We start from the raw sequence: 22,369 nt of genomic DNA on the forward strand, positions 1-22,369 counted from the left end.
CTAAAGCAGACAGAAAAAAATGAGTGGTTAGTCTATGACAAATGGAACAAAAAATTAGTTGTTACTTCTGCCTTGTTGATATAAATAAAACATATTAAAATGATGAATTAATCCTGATATACATTATGCAACGACCAACTTTGTGGAGTAGTTCGGTTCAGCATACTTTACTACCAATTTAACGTCCAACAACTACAGCAGATTCTTATCAAATCGAAATTTACAACAGAATAGACGAAGATAACGTACTGAAAAGTTCGATAAAAGTATTTTTTTGATCAAAACTTCTTAAATGGCTCATTTGTTTGTCAAATTCGGAAAGGTTCCTGTGATCAGGATTATGAACTAAAGAACTAGGTTCACGGATATAACCGGGTTGGGAATTTTGAAAATTCTCGACGTTTCGGCTCACGCTTTGGAGTCATTATCAACAGAAGGATGGGGATAGGGTGTTTATTCGTTCATTGATAAGAAGTGATCCGATTCAGTCTTCTCAATCTGCCTACTCCACGCAATGAATCATCTTTTTTTGTTGATTCCAAGGCTTCAATCAGCCTACTTGGAATTACACCGAGGAAATGAAAAGCTGAATATATATAAAATTGTCCCCAATGACGCCACCATATATCTAGAAAAGACAAAAAAAAATCTTACCAACAAATCCAAAGTTCCTTCAGTCATCAAAGCCACACTCATACCTCGAGAAAAATTATCTCCCATTCCTCTTCGGTCTTCCAAAAATTCACAAACCCGATTATCCACTACGTCCCATTGCTAATGCATTTAATTGTCCTGTCCAACTTCTGGCCAAATATCATGCTGATATTCTTCAGCCAATTGCTGAACAATCCCAATCCTATTCAAAAGTTTCGATATTTCTCCCACAGTTATTCTTTATTATTGTCAGCTTTGATATTATCTCCTTATTTACCAACATCCTCATCGATGAAACTTTGTCTATCTTACAATTCTCGATGGAGGAGGAGTCATCTCTGCCGTTCCTTAACGTCATAATAAAAAAACCTCCTCCACATGGTTTCTCTCACTCCATCTATCGCAAACCCACTAACACTAATCGTTTCCTCAACGCTCAATCCCATTATCATCCGGACCAACTCAATTTTGTGAAACAACATCCAACTCCAAACAACATGGTGTCCATACCGGACATATAATCGATATCAATAGAGCCAAAACCATCACCTTACTCTGCTCCTTCAAGTCCAGGATTATTCGAGAAGCTATCGAAATAGAGAAACATTCAAACTGTCTGAAAACAAGAGACGTCAGCCAGAGATTACCGGCAACTTAAAATACCTTCTCCATCCACTTCGCTCCATTACCACTCCGGCCAACAATAACATATCCTCTAAAACCCCCCGAGAAGCCGATCTCCACACATTTATAACCCCTCCCGCCAATGATATATTTCCCACGCTCGCCAAAAACCCAAAACCGGCCAATAGGTCCCCTATAATTACAAGGTCCAGGCGACTAGCTCCCCAGTTAGATTAAGACCAGTAGTGATTGTGTTAGTGTCAACAGGGTTCTCCATGGTAAGCATATTATTTTTATTTTCTATTTTAATCATTTTATATTTTTTTGTTTCAGCTTTTCATTTCCTCGGTGAAATTCCAAGGAAGCCACAGAAATGAATCACTTCTTAATTACCAATGAACGAATAAGCACCCATCTCTTGATAATGGCTGCAAAGCGAGAGCCGAAACGTCGAGAATTTTCAAATTCCCAACCCGTGAACCTAGTTCTTTCCCTTTTCTTTGTAATCCTGACCGCGGAAATCTATTAGATATGCAATGGAATTTATTGGTATAAATATTAAATCACGCAAGTATTTAAAACAAATCATTATACCATAATTATTACACACTTTCGAGAAATTCAATAAAACCTCGAAATGTATATTTGTGGTGATTTTATTTTAATTAATAACGTTTCCGGCTTTCCGCCTTTTTTTATTAATTTTTAACATCGTTGGTTAAAAAGCTGGTGGCATCCAATTTAATATTAGTTGTTCATCCCATTTGAGTACTTGTTATTTATATACTTTAACTGAGGCCAAATACCACTTCCTGAGGAAGAGTCTCCTACCAGGAAAGTAAGGTTATAAAACCAAATTTTTTTAACATGGCGAGTGATTGAAAATTCAGAATATAATAAAGATTCGTTTATTGTATAACTAATTATGTATTCTAAATACAACTAATATAAATCGATCAGTCGAAAAGTATTAACAATTGTACAAAATGTCTTACTCCTATACACGGAACAGTTCAAATAAAAATCAAAATATCCACCTAACAGGTCACTAACTGTTTCTTATCCTGACAATTTGACATCTAACACTATGAAACATTAAGATGCGTTTTTAACGTATCACTGGAAAAAAATTTTATATCTTGCACATATTCAGATATTAAATGGATCAAAAAGTCAGCATAATAGTTATAAATAGTACAAAATAAAACAATAAAACTATTTACATGTTCAACATTCATCTTAGGGAGGAAATAAATAATTGAATTAATTTTATATTACTCAATTTCCTTCTACAGATAAAGGATCCGTTTTTATTATTTCTGGCATCACGCCCTGAAACAGAAACAACATATGTTGAAAATATCATTAGTTAATATTACAATTATAATTTTCAAAGATGATAAATTGGTTACAGAAACGCATAAAGGGCGGTATAATTGTGAGCATCAGAGCAGTTGTAATAAATAGTGTGATCATTATAAATATCACTAATAGTTTCAGACATTTCAATTTATTCAAAATACTCATTAAAAAGTATATAAATTGATAAGTCATTGGACATGATTAACAAAATGTATTAGATAAATTGTTTTCTAAAAAATTATTCAATTTTTTCTCTTACCTCTATAATTATAGGTGCACCCATTTCAATATTACCATACGATACTCCTATTGTACCTTGAACCTCATGATGCGTTTGTTGCTGTTGGTGTCGCTGTTGTTGATGATGCAACCTCTCTTGTTCTTCCCTAAAACAATTATATTTAATTTCGTATTACATTATTTTGAAACAGATGTTGAAGATTTCATTAAAGAAGCTTGTTTTTTTTTTCATTTGCAGTCTGTATTGAAATGTGTATAAAACCACTGTTAAATTTCATTCAAATTCATTCTTGACAGAGTTTTATTCACCTAAAGTATACAAAGTTGATACTATAATATATCTTCGGGCTAACCAATGATGGTTGACCATATTCTTTGTATTAAAACATTAAAACTACTTTGAAGTAAACTATTTATTAAACAATAATGGTTGACCATATTCTTTATTATGTCGAAACAAATACAACAATCATAGTCATTGATTAAATTGGCCAAAAACCTTTTTTTTTATTATTTATTAATTTTGATTCATCATCCCAATTCATTTTCCCACATTCTTAAAATAATAAAGAATAATATATAGTACCCAGTTGTCTTCAGTTTACTTTTAAAAAACAACACATGTTCCAAAATCAGTGCTAGTAAAAGGCAACATAACAATATTCAGCCAGTAATATGAAGATTCAGTTTAAAACATTAACTATCATCATATATTGAGCAAGCTTTTATATTGCCATGGTATGAGAACTGTTATAAGCTTGAATTTTTATAATTAGTTGTCTAGAGTAAATGGCACAAAATTACCATACGTTACCCAGTGTCACCTTAGTATGTTGAATTGAGTAAAAATTAGCCTAATAATGTATGTAATAGAAAAACCTCTACTAGTAATGACTGATGAAATATTGATGAAAATATATATTATCATGAAATCAAGGAATATTAATCACAATTATATTGAGTATACTAAATTACCTTCGTTTTTTAACTGATCCTGAGTGAAAACGACCACCTTCTCCTCGTATCCTATTCATTGCATGTCGGTGTCTTGATTCATGAAGATATTTCTAAAAACAAATAAAAATTTGTAATTTCAATATAAATTATAACTAACTGTAAACTGAGAGTTAGGATATAACAGGGAAACAAAAAATATTGATATTTTTGAAAATTTCTTAATAGAATCTGAGTAACAACAAGAAGATTACTAGGAATATATAGAGAAAATAAAGTACATCATATCGGGAGTTATAAATTACATGAATATAACACAAATGTCGATTAATTTGAGCATCATTTTTCCCCCTTTCCTCTTGATTACGTTTTGAAATGTGATTAAAAAATGCGGTGAATAAATTTGTACAGCAGCAATTTGTGCTGCATCTATTACAACAGTTTCATAACCTTCTAGGGATATCGATAATAAATAAATGAGTATTTTTTTATATATAATCTCCTACCAAGTGTAAGCCGGGCAAGACAATACCCGAAATCAAGCAGTTAGAATATAACATTTTTCATTTACAGTTGATTAATGACAACACAATATTCATAAAATCTATAAAAATGCTTGTGTAGAATTTGAGATTTCCATAATTTTATGTAGATTATTCAACCTTTTATTTTATCAAAGTTTTTCTTTTATTTTTTGAATAAAGATATTAAAATTCAGATTTGCATACCTTGATTCATTTAACAGATTAATTTTATATGAATAACATAAATATTTGAAATTATGTTATTCGAACACATATCATACTCGTACAATCTTTGATGCAAAATTTAAAAAAAAGGACCAATTTGCAATAAAAGGCTTATTTAAGTACCTAAAATAAAAAAGAGAATTTTAGGGATTTTGGGAACCTCGCTAAAGCCCTGGACTTCTCCGTGAAATCACGTTTCGTCAAACAATACGTTATGTTTCAAATAGAAACAATGTGCCAAAAAAGTTCACAAAATGTTGAAATCTATAACAGTGATAGTGAGGTAACTTTAAAAACTGTTTATAAGTGCTATAAACCCTTAAAAAGTAAATTAAGTACTCAATAGCGGTTTGTGCAAAGATTTCCAAAGCGCCGTTAAGAGCTTAAAATGTCATTGCAAAGAGGTCTGAAAAATGGACCAAACTTCGACAACTTGAGAATGTACTGCGAGTCAAATCGCAATTGATTTCTCTTTTTTAAAGTCGCTTAAAGGCTTACTGTTGATCACATTAGCTTTACTCACCAGATTTAATAGCATGTGAATTTTTGATCTCTCCAAAAATTTGAAAAAAAACGTGATTTAAAGGAAACTACACTAATGCTGAAATTTATTTAAATAAAACTTAGGAAATTAATGAAACAGAAGAATTCCTATGAGGAAATTTCATATTGAATCTGGGAAATTCACATTTTAGTTTGACTACAGAGTTTGAAACAAAACTTAATTGGAAAGAAATTAAAAAACATTAGAATCCAATTAAATACTTGAAATTAAGGTGACCAGACGTTCCGGATTGGCCGAAGATACTCTCGGATGTCCACCTTGCGTCCCGAAATTTTCTAAACCAATATTTGTCCCGGATTCAGGTTTTTTATACCGGATTGTCCCGAATTTTTGAAAGGATTCTTATTTTCGATATTTACTTTAAATAAACTTCAACTAGAATTATTTTTACAAAATTTGCACCGAAAAAATTGTGCATATCTCGGTACGCTTTAAACCATTTGAGGCATACACTCTCGATTCTGTGAAACCCCTTCCGCCGAACGCTCAGAGACACGATGTGTAGAAGAGAAAACGCAAAATCGAGGTAGTTGGACAGTATGGAGATACCTACTTAGCTAAGTCAGGTTTTTGTCAATTCAAGGTTAAGTTAATATTCAGTTTGTGATTTTTATTTGCTTTTGCTGTAAGGAAAGTTATTCAATTAATTTTTTTTCATAAATGAAATAGTGAATTATTTTTTATAGAAATGGGTTCTAAAAAAAGAAAATGTAGATTCAATGAAGAGTTAAATATTTTTGTATAAAAAAACGATTAGCTCTTCTGATGTCAGGTGCAGATTTTTCAATCAGTCATGGTGAACGTATCGATACTAAAGCTCATTTTAATATTAAAATGATATATACGACGAGTATGCTTTTATGAAATTATACGATACGGAAGAAAAATGCTTCTACCGTAAGAATATTTTCTTTAATAAATAGCTTTTGGACAAGTAACAAGACTACTTGAAATAGACACACTTAAAGCGATATGATTTACCAAAGTTAATTATGAAGAAAATTGTAGATTTTTATACAATCCTTCAAAGCGAAAAAGACCTACTGGAAAAGATCCATAGTTCAGAAAAATATAAAGTTTTGTACTTGGTAATTCTGATTAAAAAAATTTAGTTCATTCAAAAAACATTTGATTTTTATTATATTCTATAATAGTATTTGTTATGTATAATTTAAATTTAAAAATGACGATGGAATTCACCTCTAAGCGGCATATTATCAAGAATGAGGTAAATCAAATTTATTTAAAAAGTTTAAAGAAAGGAAATGTACAATTATTATAGAATGATATCATTAATTCAAATGTTCGTTCATTAATTCAAAGGTTAATATTCTATATCTTTTTTTATAGAGAAACAACTGAAGTACAAATATATAGATTACCATAAAAAACAATTACAAGAACAATGTGGGATAATAGCAAAAGTTCAGATATGAATTGTTTAGAAATGAATTAGCTCTTGCTAGGATCCCAAGCCGATTGTATCTTAATATTTTGCACAGACATGATTTGCCTGATTTTGACAACAATAAATTACAAGGATAGAGTGTCGAGTTTTTGTCTAGTGGCTACAATTGGCACTAAAAATTTCAAAATGCAAACTTAATGTAAAATCTCTTTATCAAGTATTTGACAAAATTGACTACTTTATTTACTTACCGGTCTTTCTTTGGGAATCTTTCCTTCAGCTTCTAACTTTGCTCTAGCTTGTCTTCTCTTGAGTATTCTTCTATATTGCTTTGCATTTACATATAATGGCTCTTCTTCTAGGAACTCTGTACCTGGTATTTGAACCCTTTGGAACGGTTGGCCTGCAGTATTTGGGACCATCTTAAAAATTAGAAGAGGTATCAAAAATTGAAACAAGATTATTGATAAACATAGGAAATGTTCTTTTAATATAGATCTCTCAAAGTTGGAAACACATTAAAATCATTAATTTTGTTATTCTTTGTACAAAGTTCGGCCTGTTGCAAAATTGATATTAAAATCCCACCAAATTGTTTCGGTCATATATGCGGTTTGTCACAAAATATGGATTTAAACCAAAAGTATATTTGAAAATTATGATCATATGCAATAACGTCCATTTAAGGGAAGGTGTGATGTTTGGGAGATGAGACATTTGAAACATCATGATTTTATTTTGCAAGAATGGCTGCAAGAAATTAATTTCTCTCCAAAACACTGGAATTTCATTTTGTGTGAGGTTTCCTGAGATTCAATTGAGGGTTTTATCAAGGTTTTCCAAAACAAATGAATTTACCCTGAAAAGTCTGGATTTCCTAATACAGTATTTGATTTAATGTCATTCACAATTTACTGAAAAAGGTAAATATGATATTTTTTATTAACGTAACTATTTGATATCTTTCAAGATTATGATTTTAACTTACACCTAAGAGAGGTTTTGCAAAAATTTTGAGGAGAGGTATGGGACAGTCTAAAGACGAAACCAAGGTAATGGAAGAAGAAAAGCTAAGAAAGGTTGTTTGACGAAAATGTCTGATTAAAAAAGTACTGGTAACAAAGGATACTATTCTATCTCCGTAATACACTCTAGTGTGAAATATTTTTGGACGAATAGTCTGTACTTATTGAGTTGAAACTTTCTTGTCACTGCATTTTTACTTTCATTTCAGTTATTCTATCAATAACTTCTTTTTGTCAAAGGATATTTTTGGATTTCACCCAACAGATTTCATTTCAATTATTTTTAAAATTTGAATAAAACTTTCGCAAGTCACTAGTTCTTCTACCATTTTTATGTGTCTTTTTGATATACACTGTTAAATATTTATCATCACTAACAAATAATTTGGATGCCTGTAAGTTGTATGGATGCATTGAAAGTTACATGTAATTATAGTTGAATTTGCATTAGTATCGTAAAAGAAACAATAGAAAACATATTACTATTAATAAAAATGGAGGTAATTGCATATTTGAACGTAAATTTTAGGTCCCGGTTTAAAGTACTCGAGTAAAAAATAGTTTTTTTGGGAAACAGTATAAAACTGTTTATTATATTAAGAATTAAGATCATTAATTAACAAAATAAGAAATAAATATGCATACATCTGAAAAACACTATAAAAACTAAAATAAAAATAAAATCTCTAAAAGCTCATTTTTATAATGTCTAAAAGGTAAATAATTTTCAAATTAATAGAAACTTTCAGTACTTTTTATTCCCGTAATACTATTGAAAATACCAAATTTTATGACAGCATCAACTATATGAAAATTGTGGTGTGTTTACATATTTTGTAAGAATATTTAAAAAAAAATATTTATTTTATTTGCAGATCTAAGTATAATAAAAAAACTCAAATATGAAAGACCAACAAAATTCACATAATTTCAAATGCCAAATTTCAATAATTAAAATAGTTTCTGCATAAAATTAATTGTAACAAAGTATTAGATATTAAATTGTTATGCTGTGTAAAAAATTTCAGCTCAGTCCCATCAGAAGTGCTTCAAATTAAAATGTCAAATTTAGAAGCAAACAAATAAACAGACACTAAAGTAAGCTAATGAAAATATGAACAACAAGAAATTTAACAACAACTATTTTCCTTTCAATGAAAAGGAACAACACATCAACTTTTCTCTATTTTAAACAAAAAATGTTTTTGATTAATATATCACCAAAAAAAGTCGATAAAGCAAATTTTAAAACTACATTAGGAATGAGCTTATCTTAACGTACATCTGTGGTGTTTCTCACCATGACTAAATTTCCGTTAGCCATAGCTAGTTGATTGGGCGAAGTAGCTGCTGTCAACGTTTGAGGTACCACTTGTGATGTAGGAGACGCCACCGTCGTTTGAGCAACTCCATTTGTCGTAGCCTGAGTCGTACCCGCTATTTGTACCAAATTACCATTTATATTTATAACTGAAAAGAAATATATATAATATAAAGATATATCTGTATGTTTAACGGAAAAATGACTTCCAATATAAAAATTTATTAATATTTCAGAAGTTTTGCATTTATCACCTCTTCTTTATCTGAAATCACTTTTCGCCAAGTAATTTTTTCAGTATGAGAACCGAAAAGTGTTCGGAGAGAATCAGATCAGGTGAATATGGTGGACAAATAGGCATTCGCATTATCGTGATGAAACACAATTGTTTAACTTCAACAAAAGTGGACGTTTTTTCTCTAGATCGGTATTAAAGCACGTCAAAAAATCGTCATAATATTAGCCAGTTATAGTTTTTCTTTTTTTTTTAAGTAATCAATGAATTTTATCTGATCAAATGTCCTTGACATGGCCAAAAAAAACATTTATTGCTTTCTTGAAAACATGTTTGGGGCGAAGTCTATTGTTTTGATAGTATTTTTTTTCTCGAGTATAATAGTATACCCAAATTTCATCTACTGTAACTTATCGACATAAAAATTCAGTTGGATTGCAATTGAAGATATTTCAATACAAAGGTTCCGCTTTTAGTAACCATTTCCGGTGTAATTTAAAAAAAAATAATAGACCCATAGGTTCAATATCATTCGTTAAATCCTTTGTAATAATTATTGAACACCTAGAAACTGTTATACAATTGAATAATGGTCTATTAACACAGAAAAACTATGGAGATATGAAATATCACGAAAAAAAGACAAGTATTTAAGTTAAGTTTAATTTTAAATTAAAACTTTTTTATGTGTAGGAGGTATCTAGATTCAATATCAGTGATCGATCTTTGAAGGAAGTAACCAAACATTGTGAAATGAAGGAAAAAAATCCCATTCATATATGTTAGTAATTACCTACCTGTTGGTGTTGCTTGTTGAATTCCTCCTCCTTCTAGTGTCATTGGATGATAGAGGAACGTTTGACCATCAGATGTCTGTACTAGTTGTGGTTGTTGTTGTGGTTGTACTAATACCTGACCAGTCTGCAGACTGCTTACCGGTACCACCTTGACAGAATAAAAAACAAATTTTAAATTTAGATTGAGAGGATTTAAGGATAATATATATTTTTATTTTTTATATATTTAAATAAAGGTTTTTTATAGCAATTAATCGTTTAGGCATACTATTAGGCGGCATTCACTTATAAAGAAGAAGCGATTGAATTTTGGAAAACTTTTCAATTTTTACAACCAATTGTATGTTTTTTTTGTTATTCAATGTTTACTTTAGTTATTTCATTCATAAAAATGTGACAATGAGGTTATTTACCGCTCAGGTATTTATACTAATTTTTATATCACCAATTACTTATACTGCATCTACACCAAATAGTATGTCTCATACCCTTATGTATTGAAATAAACATTGAAAGTTTGAACCCCTTCTGGCTCATCAGCCTACTACTATAGCCTCTTTAGTGAGGTCATGTTTACATCGAACATGAATCTTCAACAATGCATTAATATTATTTTGTTTCCAGTTAAAATAAGTTCCAAAGAAACTAATGAAAAATTAAAATCTGTCTACAGTGATAGTTTAGTAGCTTTGAAGATTATTTACAAGTAGTATTGGGAATTTAAAAATGGAAATAAGTTATTTACGGACTAGGAACCTTCAGGGACATCCTACGACGTTATAAATATATGAAAATGTACAAAAAATGGCAAAACTTGTTTGTAACAGGGCGATTGCTTATTCAAAAGCTAATAACATGAAAGTTGTCGCTGGTAAAAAATAGACCTGAAAAATATGCAAACATCTTTATATCATAAAAACCATCCTTGTCTTTGATTGGCGAGTTTTTATTTGTTTATTGCACTATCCTAGATCTTCCCGAAATATAAAAAAATGGTAAAGAAGAAATATTTTGGCATTATTTTGACACTGAGATGACAACATAGCAGATGAAACTTATTCCAAAAAAAATCTTCCCGAAAACTTCTTTCAACTTGCTAGCCAAGGCAATAATCAAATCTAATTAATCTTTTAAATTAAGTAATGTTACCTTTTTATGTTGCTTTCAATGAAATAATTTGGCGTACTATTTTATCATACCTCGTACTGTTAGACAATTTTATTGATAGTTTTGTTTTTAAGCAAATTTCTTACTCGCATTATTCTGAATTAGATATTAACATAATTTTTCTGCAAAATTAGTTATTTGATTAACAGTGACTGAGCAATACATGGTAAAAAATAAAAATTATCTAATTGCTTGAAGACAAAAAGGATGTCCTGGTAAAATGGGATGTGTTGATAAAATTTTTGTAATGAAAGAATTAAAATACATGGAGATAAAAAAATCCAAAACGTTATTTGAAAAAATCAAATACCTCCAAATAAATGAGAATATGGAAACAGCTCATCTCAAAGTGAGCATAATCATATGTTGGATAAGGTGATTTCAATTGGTAATCCTCCTCCGAAGAAAAGAGTTTGAAGAAATGTGTTTTGGACAATAATGTTTTGATTTAGCCAAATTAAGTGATACAACAGCTGCTATTATATAAACCAATACATTGAAAAGTATTGGTTAATATAATAATATTGTATCAGGAAAAGGTATTGAACAGTTATTTACGGTTCAAATATTATAATTCGAAAGAGGAGAAAAAATAGAATGTGCCATTAGTTATGTCTTAGAATCATGGGGAAACACAGATAAAGTTAAGTGCATATGACCACGGCAAATACCAGGATTCATAGTGGAGTGTATATCCTTTTACAACAAAAGTTTCAAATGGAAATGCTGAAAACATTGATTTTATCAATTATAAATATTATTTACTTTTTTTTATTAAATATTATATTTCCTAAAATAGGGTTCGGTTATTCATTTCTTTTCTTCAAATATGAAATTTTAGTTGGTGGCAGCGACCCCTAAAACTATGTTATTAATGAAAAAAAATATTTTTTACAGAACAGAACAAAATGACAGTATGCCCCAGAAAAACTTTTTACCATATTTTGAGGACCACCCTAATGTTCATATCTACAAAGTTAAGTCGTCTATTATTGTTTTTGCCATAAAACTGTTTCCAATAGATAGTCCTATTGGGTTTTATTTGACTGCAAGGTTTTGCATTTGTATAACACTAAACTTTTTAAAATGGCGTTTTCCCATTATTACTCATCATAGTTCTAAAGTGTAAATTATTTATCAAATCCATCAAATTTATCAACACCAATTTCGTAAAATGGATTTGATCAGTTTTATGTAAATTTATATTACCACCTTGAAAATTTGGATATAAATGTCAAAATAACTTTCCAAATCGTACATATTAAAATGCTGAAAACCTCGAATTAAAATAAAGAACCATTTGAATGAGCGACTATGTGTAAAGTGACCATATTTTCTAGAGTTGAATGCAGGAAACTTAGCTACATATCATGAAAGAATGAGTCAAGTGGGAAAATTGGGAAGTAAATTTTAATAATTCCAATTTGAATGAAACTTTGTTACAACTCAAGTCCAGATTCTGATTTACGTTTATCATTGCTTTTACTGTTTCTATATTTTACTGAAATTTTTTTGTTGTCCACATTTTGTTAACTAACAAAAAAACCCTATCAGTTGAGTCATGTGTACCAGGAAATTCATATGTAAAGATGTCAGTTGAGACATTTTACTTACTTTTGAAATTGACTTCTTTTAAAAACTGAACTAATCACGCTTTTCCCCATTTTCGCTGGGCCATCAGAACAGAATATCAACCAGGACTCATATAGGTGGATAGACACCCTAGAAAAACCATCCTAGGTATCAGGGGGTTAAGTGGTAGTGGGTGGCCAAGGCGGCTACCATCATTCTGTTATTCACATTTATAGATAGGTGGATGGTCACCAGGCAGGTATTGGGTTAAATGCTGAGCTAACAGAACTTTTCTTTATATCTTACAGAGACATCGACCACAGTTCACAGTGTCAATAATAACTGTGACAACAACTGAAAACACTGCACTGATAAGACCATTGCAAGATAAATAAAAAGGAGAACTAGGAGAACTAGGAGAACAAGCTTAGCATGCCCTAGAGAGAGAAATGAAATGTCAAGTATTATCACTAAAATATAAAGAAAATAGTCTCTCACAAAAACAGGACTGTACAGACAGTACCCTGGAAAGCAGGGCTGTCCTGCGTAATACAGGATGTATGGTCACTTTAAATATACTGCATGCAATTCTGTGTTCATGTATTCATACCTAACCTATAAAATTTGATCATGGTTGATGAGTTATGGATAACCCATCATTAAAAATGAAAAATGTAATTTTCTCTGATATTATTTCAGTGAATTCTTGACTAAATTTGAAGTTTTCTTACTTGTATTTGCTGTAATCCTTGTGCGGCCCCAGCCGCTGCAACTTGAATTTGCCCACCTGATGGTACTGTATGAACCATTATTTGCTGACCATTAGCCCCTTGAATGACTTGTCCAGCATTCATCTGCATCACTTGAACTTGTCCAGGAGCAACTCCTTGAATAGGTTGGATGACAACTTGGCCATCTGCTGTAGTGGTTATTTGTTGTTCCATGTAGGATAATTTTCACTTGAAAACTGAAAATATAATGAATATATTTCTAATGAATTATTAATCCCAGTATCAATAAATTTATTCACAATTCGCCCAATACCTTTGTCTTTTAATAATGTGTTTCAACATATTATAGAAACGAATATTTTATAAATTCTAAATTTATCAAGGAGCAATCAAAACTATGATCATACTAATGTTTATAAATGTGTATAAAACATATAAAAATGGGTTTCAAGAAGTAAAAAATAATGTTTATTTTATATTCGTAGTGAATTGAATCTTTAAATACCTATAACAACGTATTATACCCAACAACATGTAAAAGCTGTAAGCACACATGTTGACTCAAATAATATAATGTAATGTATATCCTTTAATGAACAAACTTTAGAAATAAACAAATATGGCAATATTTCAATAAATTATGAGGTACATAAATATTAACACAAATTAATTTTTTACACAGAATTGTATAACCTCACTTTTGTTTTAACCTCATTGTTAATTGAAAATGTTTTGACATGGCGATAAGCTTACTTGAAAATAAGAAATGTTAATTATGTACTTACAAATATAACTTTGAAGACATCATTTGATAAATATTGAGAGTCCTTGTAAAACTGAGGATTTTTTAATAATTTACAGCGTTTTTTATAAGAACGTGCTTCAAATTTACAAGAAAAGATGATGAAAATAATCCACGTAGGTACTAACTTAATATGAACATCAGTTTCACTACAAGGTCTTTGTTCTACAAGTGTCGCCATTACATATATAAAGTCGAAAATCAAATATAAGTATAAATTATTATATTAGCAACAAATATTTGGTTTGAACTGGCGGTTCAACCCCCAATTGTATTCTAGAATATGTTTGATAATTTGTGAACTTACATTGGATATTTTAGTGTGCACTTTCCCAATGATTGGTCGACAAATTGTAGACCAATGGTCTCAACGCACTACACACAAACACGGTACGTATTGGTTCTACTCACTACCACTCCCTTACCAGCAAATTCGGACGACGCTCCGTCGGCTTATCGATGAGTAGAAATTTTACAGGCGCGGGAAACTGGCGGCCAATTACAAAAGTAGAAAAGGAAAAGTGACTTATATGTTTTAAAAACACACAACCCTCGTCACCGTTGAGTTTTAATGGCAAAACAGCTAACAAACTCAATATTTTTTATCCTATTAAAATGTAAAACTTTTATTTAAATACATAACTACAAAATAGACACTAATTTGACAGTTTATATTTTCAGCCAACTGAGCCTCAGGTAAATAGATAATGAATATTTTCATAAATTATTATAACACAATTTAGTTCTACTTCGTATTTTTTCAAATATGTTAGATTGAATATTTTTAAAAAGAATTTTTTTATTTATTAAATTTATCCGACGGTGTCATCTATGACATACTAGATAAAATAAAAATACAAATCCCCTTTCTAGAAATTGCATTGGAAATTTTATCATCACATTTTTCAGTAACTTAGCTTGACCCTATCGAAATAATTTGAGGTATAATTAAATAATGACTTCAATTGCTTTAAAACAAAAAGTTTGTTATTACAAACACGTAAACGGTAGCGCCATCTATTCTAAGAATATTATAACAATACATTAACTTTGAATAGATTCCTCTCAATATTTGAATTCGGTAAGGTATTTGAAAATTGAAATTTATATCATAAATTACCTAAATTTAGATGTTTTACGACAATGTAATTTGTTCTTATGAAGGGTAGAGGTAAGGAGAACCGTCTTGTAAGAGGGATTAGTTGAAAATGTGTCCAGCTGTAAACAGCAAATTATAATACGAAAAATGGCCAAAGTAGCGCTAGTGTAGCATGATATGAATTTAGCAGTTATATATTTTATGTACAATTTTCGAATGAATTTGTATATTAATAATTTCTTTGAAATAGTTATGAATTTAATTTACTATCCTACTCCAATAGTTTATAGCGTTCTTTTTAGAATTCTTCCACTTGCTACGATAGCGCCACCTTAATTTGCTTCCTTTCAACACAGTTTTCGATAGACCGAGATGGTTCTCCTTACCCCCCACCCTCCATATTTGTTCTATCCAAGTTAACATCGACTGGGGTTTTAACCATAGATTACCTTTGTTTAGATGGATTTATTAGAATCAAATTGACGTAGACTGGGAGTCTCAACTTGAATATGACATCCTTCTTTAAGTACTGTCGAATTTAATTTTATTCATGGCGCGTAATTTGAATTATCTTAATGTAGTTCATACTGGTACCTCCGAACTAATGAATTTTCAAATTTATGTTTTTCTTCATATTTTTTAAAATGGCATATTTTCAAGATAAATATCACAAATGATGAAATTTTGAGACCTATTATAAAAAAAATTAATTTGAAAATTTGTTAGTTGTAATATTGTTAGAGGAAAAATATTTAAATTATTGTAAGAGCACTTATTTCGTTACTCAAGTAAAATGTAGACAAAAAAGATTTTGAAAGTAATCTGATAATTCTTAAAATATAGTAAAAATCTAAACATAAAGTGTGTGTATTTATTCATAAGGTGAAATAAAATTGAAAACTGAAGAATATTTTTCAAATAAAATATTACATACAAAAATAGCTAATTGAAATGTCACATATTAAGTAATTAGATCCAATTTTGATACATTTTATCACTTGAACTTCATAAGTTATCTATTAAAACATTTTAAGTCCTTATGAGGATTTGGGAACAAATGTATTACATTATTAGATTTGTAATGTTATATACATTTATTAAAAGTAATTTTAAAAAATTAACAACACTATACATAATCAAAAGTACACAGAAACACGATATACAATATGTACATGGGATTATGGATTTTTTTTGTCTTCATCTAAACCCCCCCAAAAAGGGGGGCAATCACAATAATACACATTTTTAGAAAGAGAAAAATTGGGACCCTCAAACAGGTGTATTGGAATTCTTGCAGATCGAGAAAAATTTTTTAGGTGAATCACTTTTCAATTTTTCCCTATATATTTGCAACATCTTAAAAATCGTGACATAGGATCTATGTACACGACGGCTATTTCTCTTTCTAACACAATTTTTAGTTTTTCGCTATCCCCAATTGTTCAAAAGCACCTGTTCCGCAGGAACATGGATAACCTAGAGCCTAACAATTTTTTCTCTTATCCGAAGGGTCGAATGCTCGTAATTTGAACATATTGTAATCGTATATCTACTCGCCTCCTAGTAATCCTAATTGAATATGAGAGGTACGGTTGGTGGTCAATGGTAGGTACTGATTTTTTCTCCAAATTCGATTCTCTATCCATCAATATAGGTATTTATGTCCTCAAATTTCTAAAAAATAGCTCTTGTTCGTAATTGATGCATTCCACTCAAGCATTCACGACCAGGATCTTTCTCGTTCCAATAAGAGCATTATAATCGTAAACTCACGTGGAATGGCTTACGAGGCGTTTTGAGATAAATATTAACGAATGGCAAAACAGAAAATATAAAACTTAATCAAGTTTAGCTTTTTTCTTCTGTTGTGATGTCTAATACAAAATTTGTTTGAGATATTGATCTTCTTTGGACATATCCATATCATCTTAGCTGAACTTTCAGCTATTCTGTAATACATTCTTAATAGGTACCTATATTCTATTTTGAAATTTCTAACTGTATCAAATTTCAAGATTCTTATTATGTGACTTTGTGAGCTCAAGAATTTCAATTGTTTTTTCTTTGAGTAGCCTCTCTGCCATAAACTATTGTTGATAAGTTGAAATCTCTGGATCATTATCAATATTAATACTAAACACTGCTTATGCTACTAGGTAGTTTTCCTTTAGTCTCTGAAGAAGATATAACTTAATTATTAAAACGTGTGAAAAATAGTATAATAATGTGTGTTAATGTACTAGTAAAGTAAACAGTGTGTTTAGAATACATTGTTGGGTTCCTCAATAAAGCTGTTATACAATATCCAGCATTGTTTATTTCACTCCTACTGAACACAGTAGTTATCGTCTTTAGGTACTAAAGGAAACCTATTAACCTAATCTACCTAACTTGTACTTAATTATCCCATCAATGAACTTCCAAATTATTTCAGTTCTAAAATATGCCATTAGGTTATCAGGTGACTGCTAACTCTTTGGGTAATTGCTCATTGATATTCTCAATTTTAGTTTATTCTATCATTGTCAGATGGATTTTTTTTTATTCTTTAAATAAAATCAAGTGATATTATTTAGTAGCAACTCATTTATCAAATTTAGTAGATAGATTTTCCATTTATGTAGACATTTGAAACAGTACATTCACTCCTGTCCCATCAATCTTCAAAATGAATTTAATGTGTGGAAATAGTATCTTTAATAAAAGAGTAAAGGTAGACTACATCTTTTTTAAATATAAAAAATTACAAATTGCAAAACAATTTTTAATGCCTTAAGGTAAGAAAAACTTTTCTTTTGAACATAGTTTTTCCTTTAGTTTTCATATGATATCTATAACAAATTTACATTTTTTATTTGTATTAAATCAAATATGATTTCTATTCCTATAAGAAAATCACTATTTTATTTCTCAAATCAATGTGAAAATTTCTAAATATCTTATAAGAGCAATGTAAAGGTTTGAAAATACCAATCTAGAATATATCACCTATTACTGATTGATGAATAAAAAAACTCTTGTCCTATTTTTAGTCTAAAATAAATATCACTTTTATTAAAATAACCTCTTCTGAACTATGTATACAACACAAGCTATGAAAAACGCAAATGCAAAACACATTAAAATTTTATCTGTAAATTCACGTCTCCCATATTTAGCTAACAATTTTCCAGATTGTCCAATCACACCTGAAGTAACTTTAAGTTCCTGTTGTGTACCAGTCACACTGTCAGAGGAGCTAGCCAATGTTTCCAAAGTGACTGCACTTTTATTTGTAGTATCTGCTAATTGTCTACTAATAGAGAGTAGTTGATCTGTTACATTAGAGCTAATTGTGGCCATATGTTCCTTATTACGTTTCTGGCGTTGTTTTAGGGTTGTTTCTTCATTTTTAGGTTTCAGTAATTCTTCTTTTGCACATTTTTCTATAGCAAGCATAGATTTAAGGTTGGCTTTTTTAAAAGCAGCCATACCACTTGCCAATTGTTCTCTATGTAAAAGAACATCTTTAAGTAAATGTGGCTGCTTACTTTCTTTTGCAATATCGCTTAGCTTTCCTATCAATTTTCTTAGAGTACTTATTTTTGAACGACCTGCATTATTTAATGCTTGTAGTTCTACAAGAGGCCCCACACATTCATCAATATCTTGAATTAAAGCTTTAAGCTGCAAATTATTTTCGGTAATTCCTTGTCGAATTGTCTCTAATACGAACACAGGTGAATCCATTATTTATATAATATTGTATAACAATCGGTTTAATTCACATCCTAACATAGAAATCTTTATTAAGGAATGTTAAATTTTATAAGAAAAACTAGTTAGCTTACAATATAACCTAACTTACTTGTTATTGTCATTGCCACGTCAGTATGAAGGTCTTGTATGCACCGGTATAAAGACAGCTTCCATAGCTACATACCCAATAAGAGACCAGGGTAAATGATCTTACATATCTATAAAGGCATACTCCCTGTTGAATGTACTTTCTGTTAAAATAACTGAATCAAATATTTGCATTTAATGTGATTAGATATGCAAATGAAAATATTAAGTTCATAAATATTATTCGTAAATGTGAAAACGCGGATACTTTTAAAAATAAATAATTTGTTACAAATTGATTTTGTATATAACACTTCGTGTATAAATTTGTTTGGTTTTACAATATTTTTCAAAATTTGAAGGTACCTATACTATATGTTTTATTTTATGTGACGATTCAAAAAATATAAGATAACTCGAAAACTATCAATTTTATTTTAGGCATATTTCTTGTTTCTGGCTTTTATTATTACCCATATCTGTAATACACTATTTAAAATGCCGGTGCTTGTATCAGATGAAGTTTTGGATTCTTTAATATGCAGTTTTTGTGAAAAATATCTTTCTGTTGGTCCCATAAAAATTTACAATAATCGAAAAGTAAAATGTGGAAGATGTCCAGAAATTCCAAACGACCCTGGAATAGATTCCATTTATTGGATAGTTGCAGAAAAAATTTTATTCAAGTGTATCAATGTCTATGAAGGATGCAGAAATATCTTGTCCTACAATGATGCAAAGAAACACGAAGAAACTTGTTTGAGTACTAAATTTTTGTGTCCTATTTGTATGGAAAATATATGGATTTATTTATTGAAAAATCATGTTATGCGAAAACATAAGCAAGTACTTTTAAATAGTAATTATATTTCACTTAATCTACAAGATATTCCATCAGTTACAAGTAAAATTTATTTTTATCATAATCTTAACAATTTATTTGTTGTAAATATAAGTTTTGATAAATTTGCAGAGAATCATTTACAGGTTAATGCTAGATTGATAGGCTACAATCAACAAGAGGCTGTTGGAACACAAAGATATATTTTTAGATATTGTTCAAAGTTCAGTATAGAATCTCCAATAAAACCGTTGTATTCCAACAATTCCCATAATTTTGATATTTCCAAAATAAAAATGAATAATCCAAAATGTCAAGGAGTATCTTATATTGAATTTGATTTCCAAATCAATAGTATATTCAAAACATTCAATATACCTCAGGAGAAAGTTTCTAGTTTTGATATGTGTAAATCAAGTCTTCAATTATCAGAAAAAGATATCTCTGCAGTTAGACAAAGTGGTGATATGTTACTGGGGAAAATAAGTTTAGAATGTTATTTTTGTAATCAGCTTTGTCTGAACTCTGTATTATATTATCAAAGTCATTATCTTTATGAAAATTCTCAGCATCACTTCCTGTGTTATTATTGTTCGATTTATTACAAAACTTTCAACAATGAAAACTTTCTTAGAGTTACAGAAACAATACTTCCTTATAGTGTCTACAGTAAATTACAGTATTTTTGCTATTGGAATTGTGGGTATGCTTTCAATGCTTCTAACTTATATAGTCACCAGTTTATTTGTATAAAACAGTCAAATATGAAATGTGTAAAAAACACCTGTAATTTTATTTCAACTTATACAGATTTTGAGAATCATTATGAAGAAGTGCACCATTTTTCAAAGTTTGAACGAATAAAATATTTTCATACAACTGAATTTTCCATATATTTTATGTCTGAACCTTTATGGCCTTATTGTATTTGCTATGTAAAATTTAGACAATATTTAGTTAGCATTAAATTTATTTGGTACCAATTGCATATATTGATTCATATAAAATATCACTATAATAATTATACCGAAGATAATTATGCACTTATGGAAGGAAATTTGAAGCTTTTACTGTTTAATGATGACGTCTTTTGGGCTTCTGTAGAAGGGAAAGGAGGAAAGGTCCCGATTTCACATAAACTAAATGTAAAATGTTTATTTCTAGAAGATGGAAGGCATCTTTTTTGAAATTTTATTGTAAAAAGTAGATTCGTCTGTGAATAACACAAATTTGGAAGTGAATCTTTTTCCCCCAAGACAAAATCTAAGTTTATTCACAGCTGACAAAATTATCATGTAGTATTTGAAAATATGATTAAATATGGCGCCTTTCATTCAAAAAATCTTATGTTTTGTTTAAGTACTTCTGGGATTCTGTATGACTGGAAATAATTTTATATTGTAGCTGTAGTTAATGTCCATATTACTATGAAAACCACGTTGAAATATTACAGTTTGATACTAGTGACAGTAAATATATATACAAATCACTCACAACTTAGGCAGGATTTCCATAATCTATCCTACCCAACGCAAACTAGGGATAGTAAATGTGATTTTATTTCCACGGGGAAAATTTTTTTTTCGGCAACCGTCCGGAAAGTACCTATTTTCCAGAGGCTTTTTCTTTGAGAAAATGTAGCTTAATAAATAATTTTTTTTCAAAGTTTTTGTTGCGATTATTGCAATAAATAATGGAATTCAGCAGCTGCCCAAAAAATCTAAGCTAAGGTACGAAAGTATTAATAGTTTATTCACAGAATGGATGGATTTGGTGCTTCCACTCTGTAAAGCATCTACTCGATGCTGATGTAAACACTAAACATTGCCACATTTCCAAAGGTTACCACATATCTTGAAAGGCAGAACGTTGTATGCTTAAATGAATAAAAAATATTAATTTGTTTTTATTCTTTAGAAAAAAAATTGGTTTTAATTTACTTTTATTTTGTCTTATTACTTTAAATGCAGATTTTTCTTGTTATAAATTGTTCATTATTTGTATCGGTACTCCAAAAAACTAATAAAATGTTTTTACTAATATCAAGATTTTTAATTTATGCTTTTACTGATTCTCTTAGTAGAAGTGAAAGTGAAACGGGACGCTTTTTGTGCCGAATTTTACTTTCACGAGAGACAGAATTAAAAAAATTGAATGAAAAGTTACATAAAATGTATACCACAATGTAAAGTTGTAATGTTATGACACTATTATTTTGGAATTTTCAATTAGAAAGAAAAGGAGTAAAAGCTATTTTAATACTCTTTCATTTACTGTATTACCCTACATGTATTTGCATTGTAAGAGAAAGCTGTCTCTTTCTATTTAAAAAAGAAAAAAGATTAAATATCTGGTTAAAATACTGTTTTGATCAAAGTAAAATGAACTTAAAAACAAA

The 22,369-nt window shown here is 29.7% G+C and overlaps 3 protein-coding genes across 7 annotated transcripts; 1 reads left to right on the forward strand and 2 right to left on the reverse strand.

Moving 5' to 3' along the window:
- Positions 1–2,170: 2,170 nt before the first annotated feature.
- Positions 2,171–14,761, reverse strand: LOC130903465 (nuclear transcription factor Y subunit alpha). 5 transcript variants are annotated; one of them, XM_057815574.1, is made up of 8 exons: positions 14,514–14,761; positions 13,405–13,640; positions 9,935–10,082; positions 8,882–9,051; positions 6,808–6,978; positions 3,856–3,947; positions 2,900–3,026; positions 2,171–2,610 (listed from the first exon to the last, which is right to left on the reverse strand). In XM_057815574.1, exons 2-8 carry the CDS (start codon positions 13,615–13,617, stop codon positions 2,557–2,559), a joined length of 975 nt encoding a protein of 324 aa, XP_057671557.1. In that variant the 5' UTR covers positions 13,618–13,640; positions 14,514–14,761; the 3' UTR covers positions 2,171–2,556. The 5 variants fall into 5 exon arrangements, with proteins under 5 accessions (XP_057671557.1, XP_057671554.1, XP_057671558.1 ...); XM_057815571.1 differs by having other exon boundaries at positions 8,864–9,051; XM_057815575.1 differs by having other exon boundaries at positions 14,190–14,532.
- A 3,569-nt stretch (positions 14,762–18,330) lies between these two features.
- LOC130903459 (vesicle transport protein SEC20) lies at positions 18,331–19,173 on the reverse strand. The gene has a single exon (XM_057815563.1). The coding sequence runs from the start codon at positions 19,032–19,034 to the stop codon at positions 18,360–18,362; it is 675 nt and encodes a 224-aa protein (XP_057671546.1). The 5' UTR covers positions 19,035–19,173; the 3' UTR covers positions 18,331–18,359.
- Positions 19,174–19,252: 79 nt separating this feature from the next.
- On the forward strand, positions 19,253–22,013 carry LOC130903640 (uncharacterized). The gene is made up of 2 exons (XM_057815866.1): positions 19,253–19,492; positions 19,572–22,013. Exon 2 carries the CDS (start codon positions 19,629–19,631, stop codon positions 21,156–21,158), a length of 1,530 nt encoding a protein of 509 aa, XP_057671849.1. The 5' UTR covers positions 19,253–19,492; positions 19,572–19,628; the 3' UTR covers positions 21,159–22,013.
- The last annotated feature ends 356 nt before the right edge of the window (positions 22,014–22,369 follow it).

This window comes from Diorhabda carinulata, chromosome 2 (assembly GCF_026250575.1).
Source record: "Diorhabda carinulata isolate Delta chromosome 2, icDioCari1.1, whole genome shotgun sequence".
NCBI classification, from domain to species: domain Eukaryota; kingdom Metazoa; phylum Arthropoda; class Insecta; order Coleoptera; family Chrysomelidae; genus Diorhabda; species Diorhabda carinulata.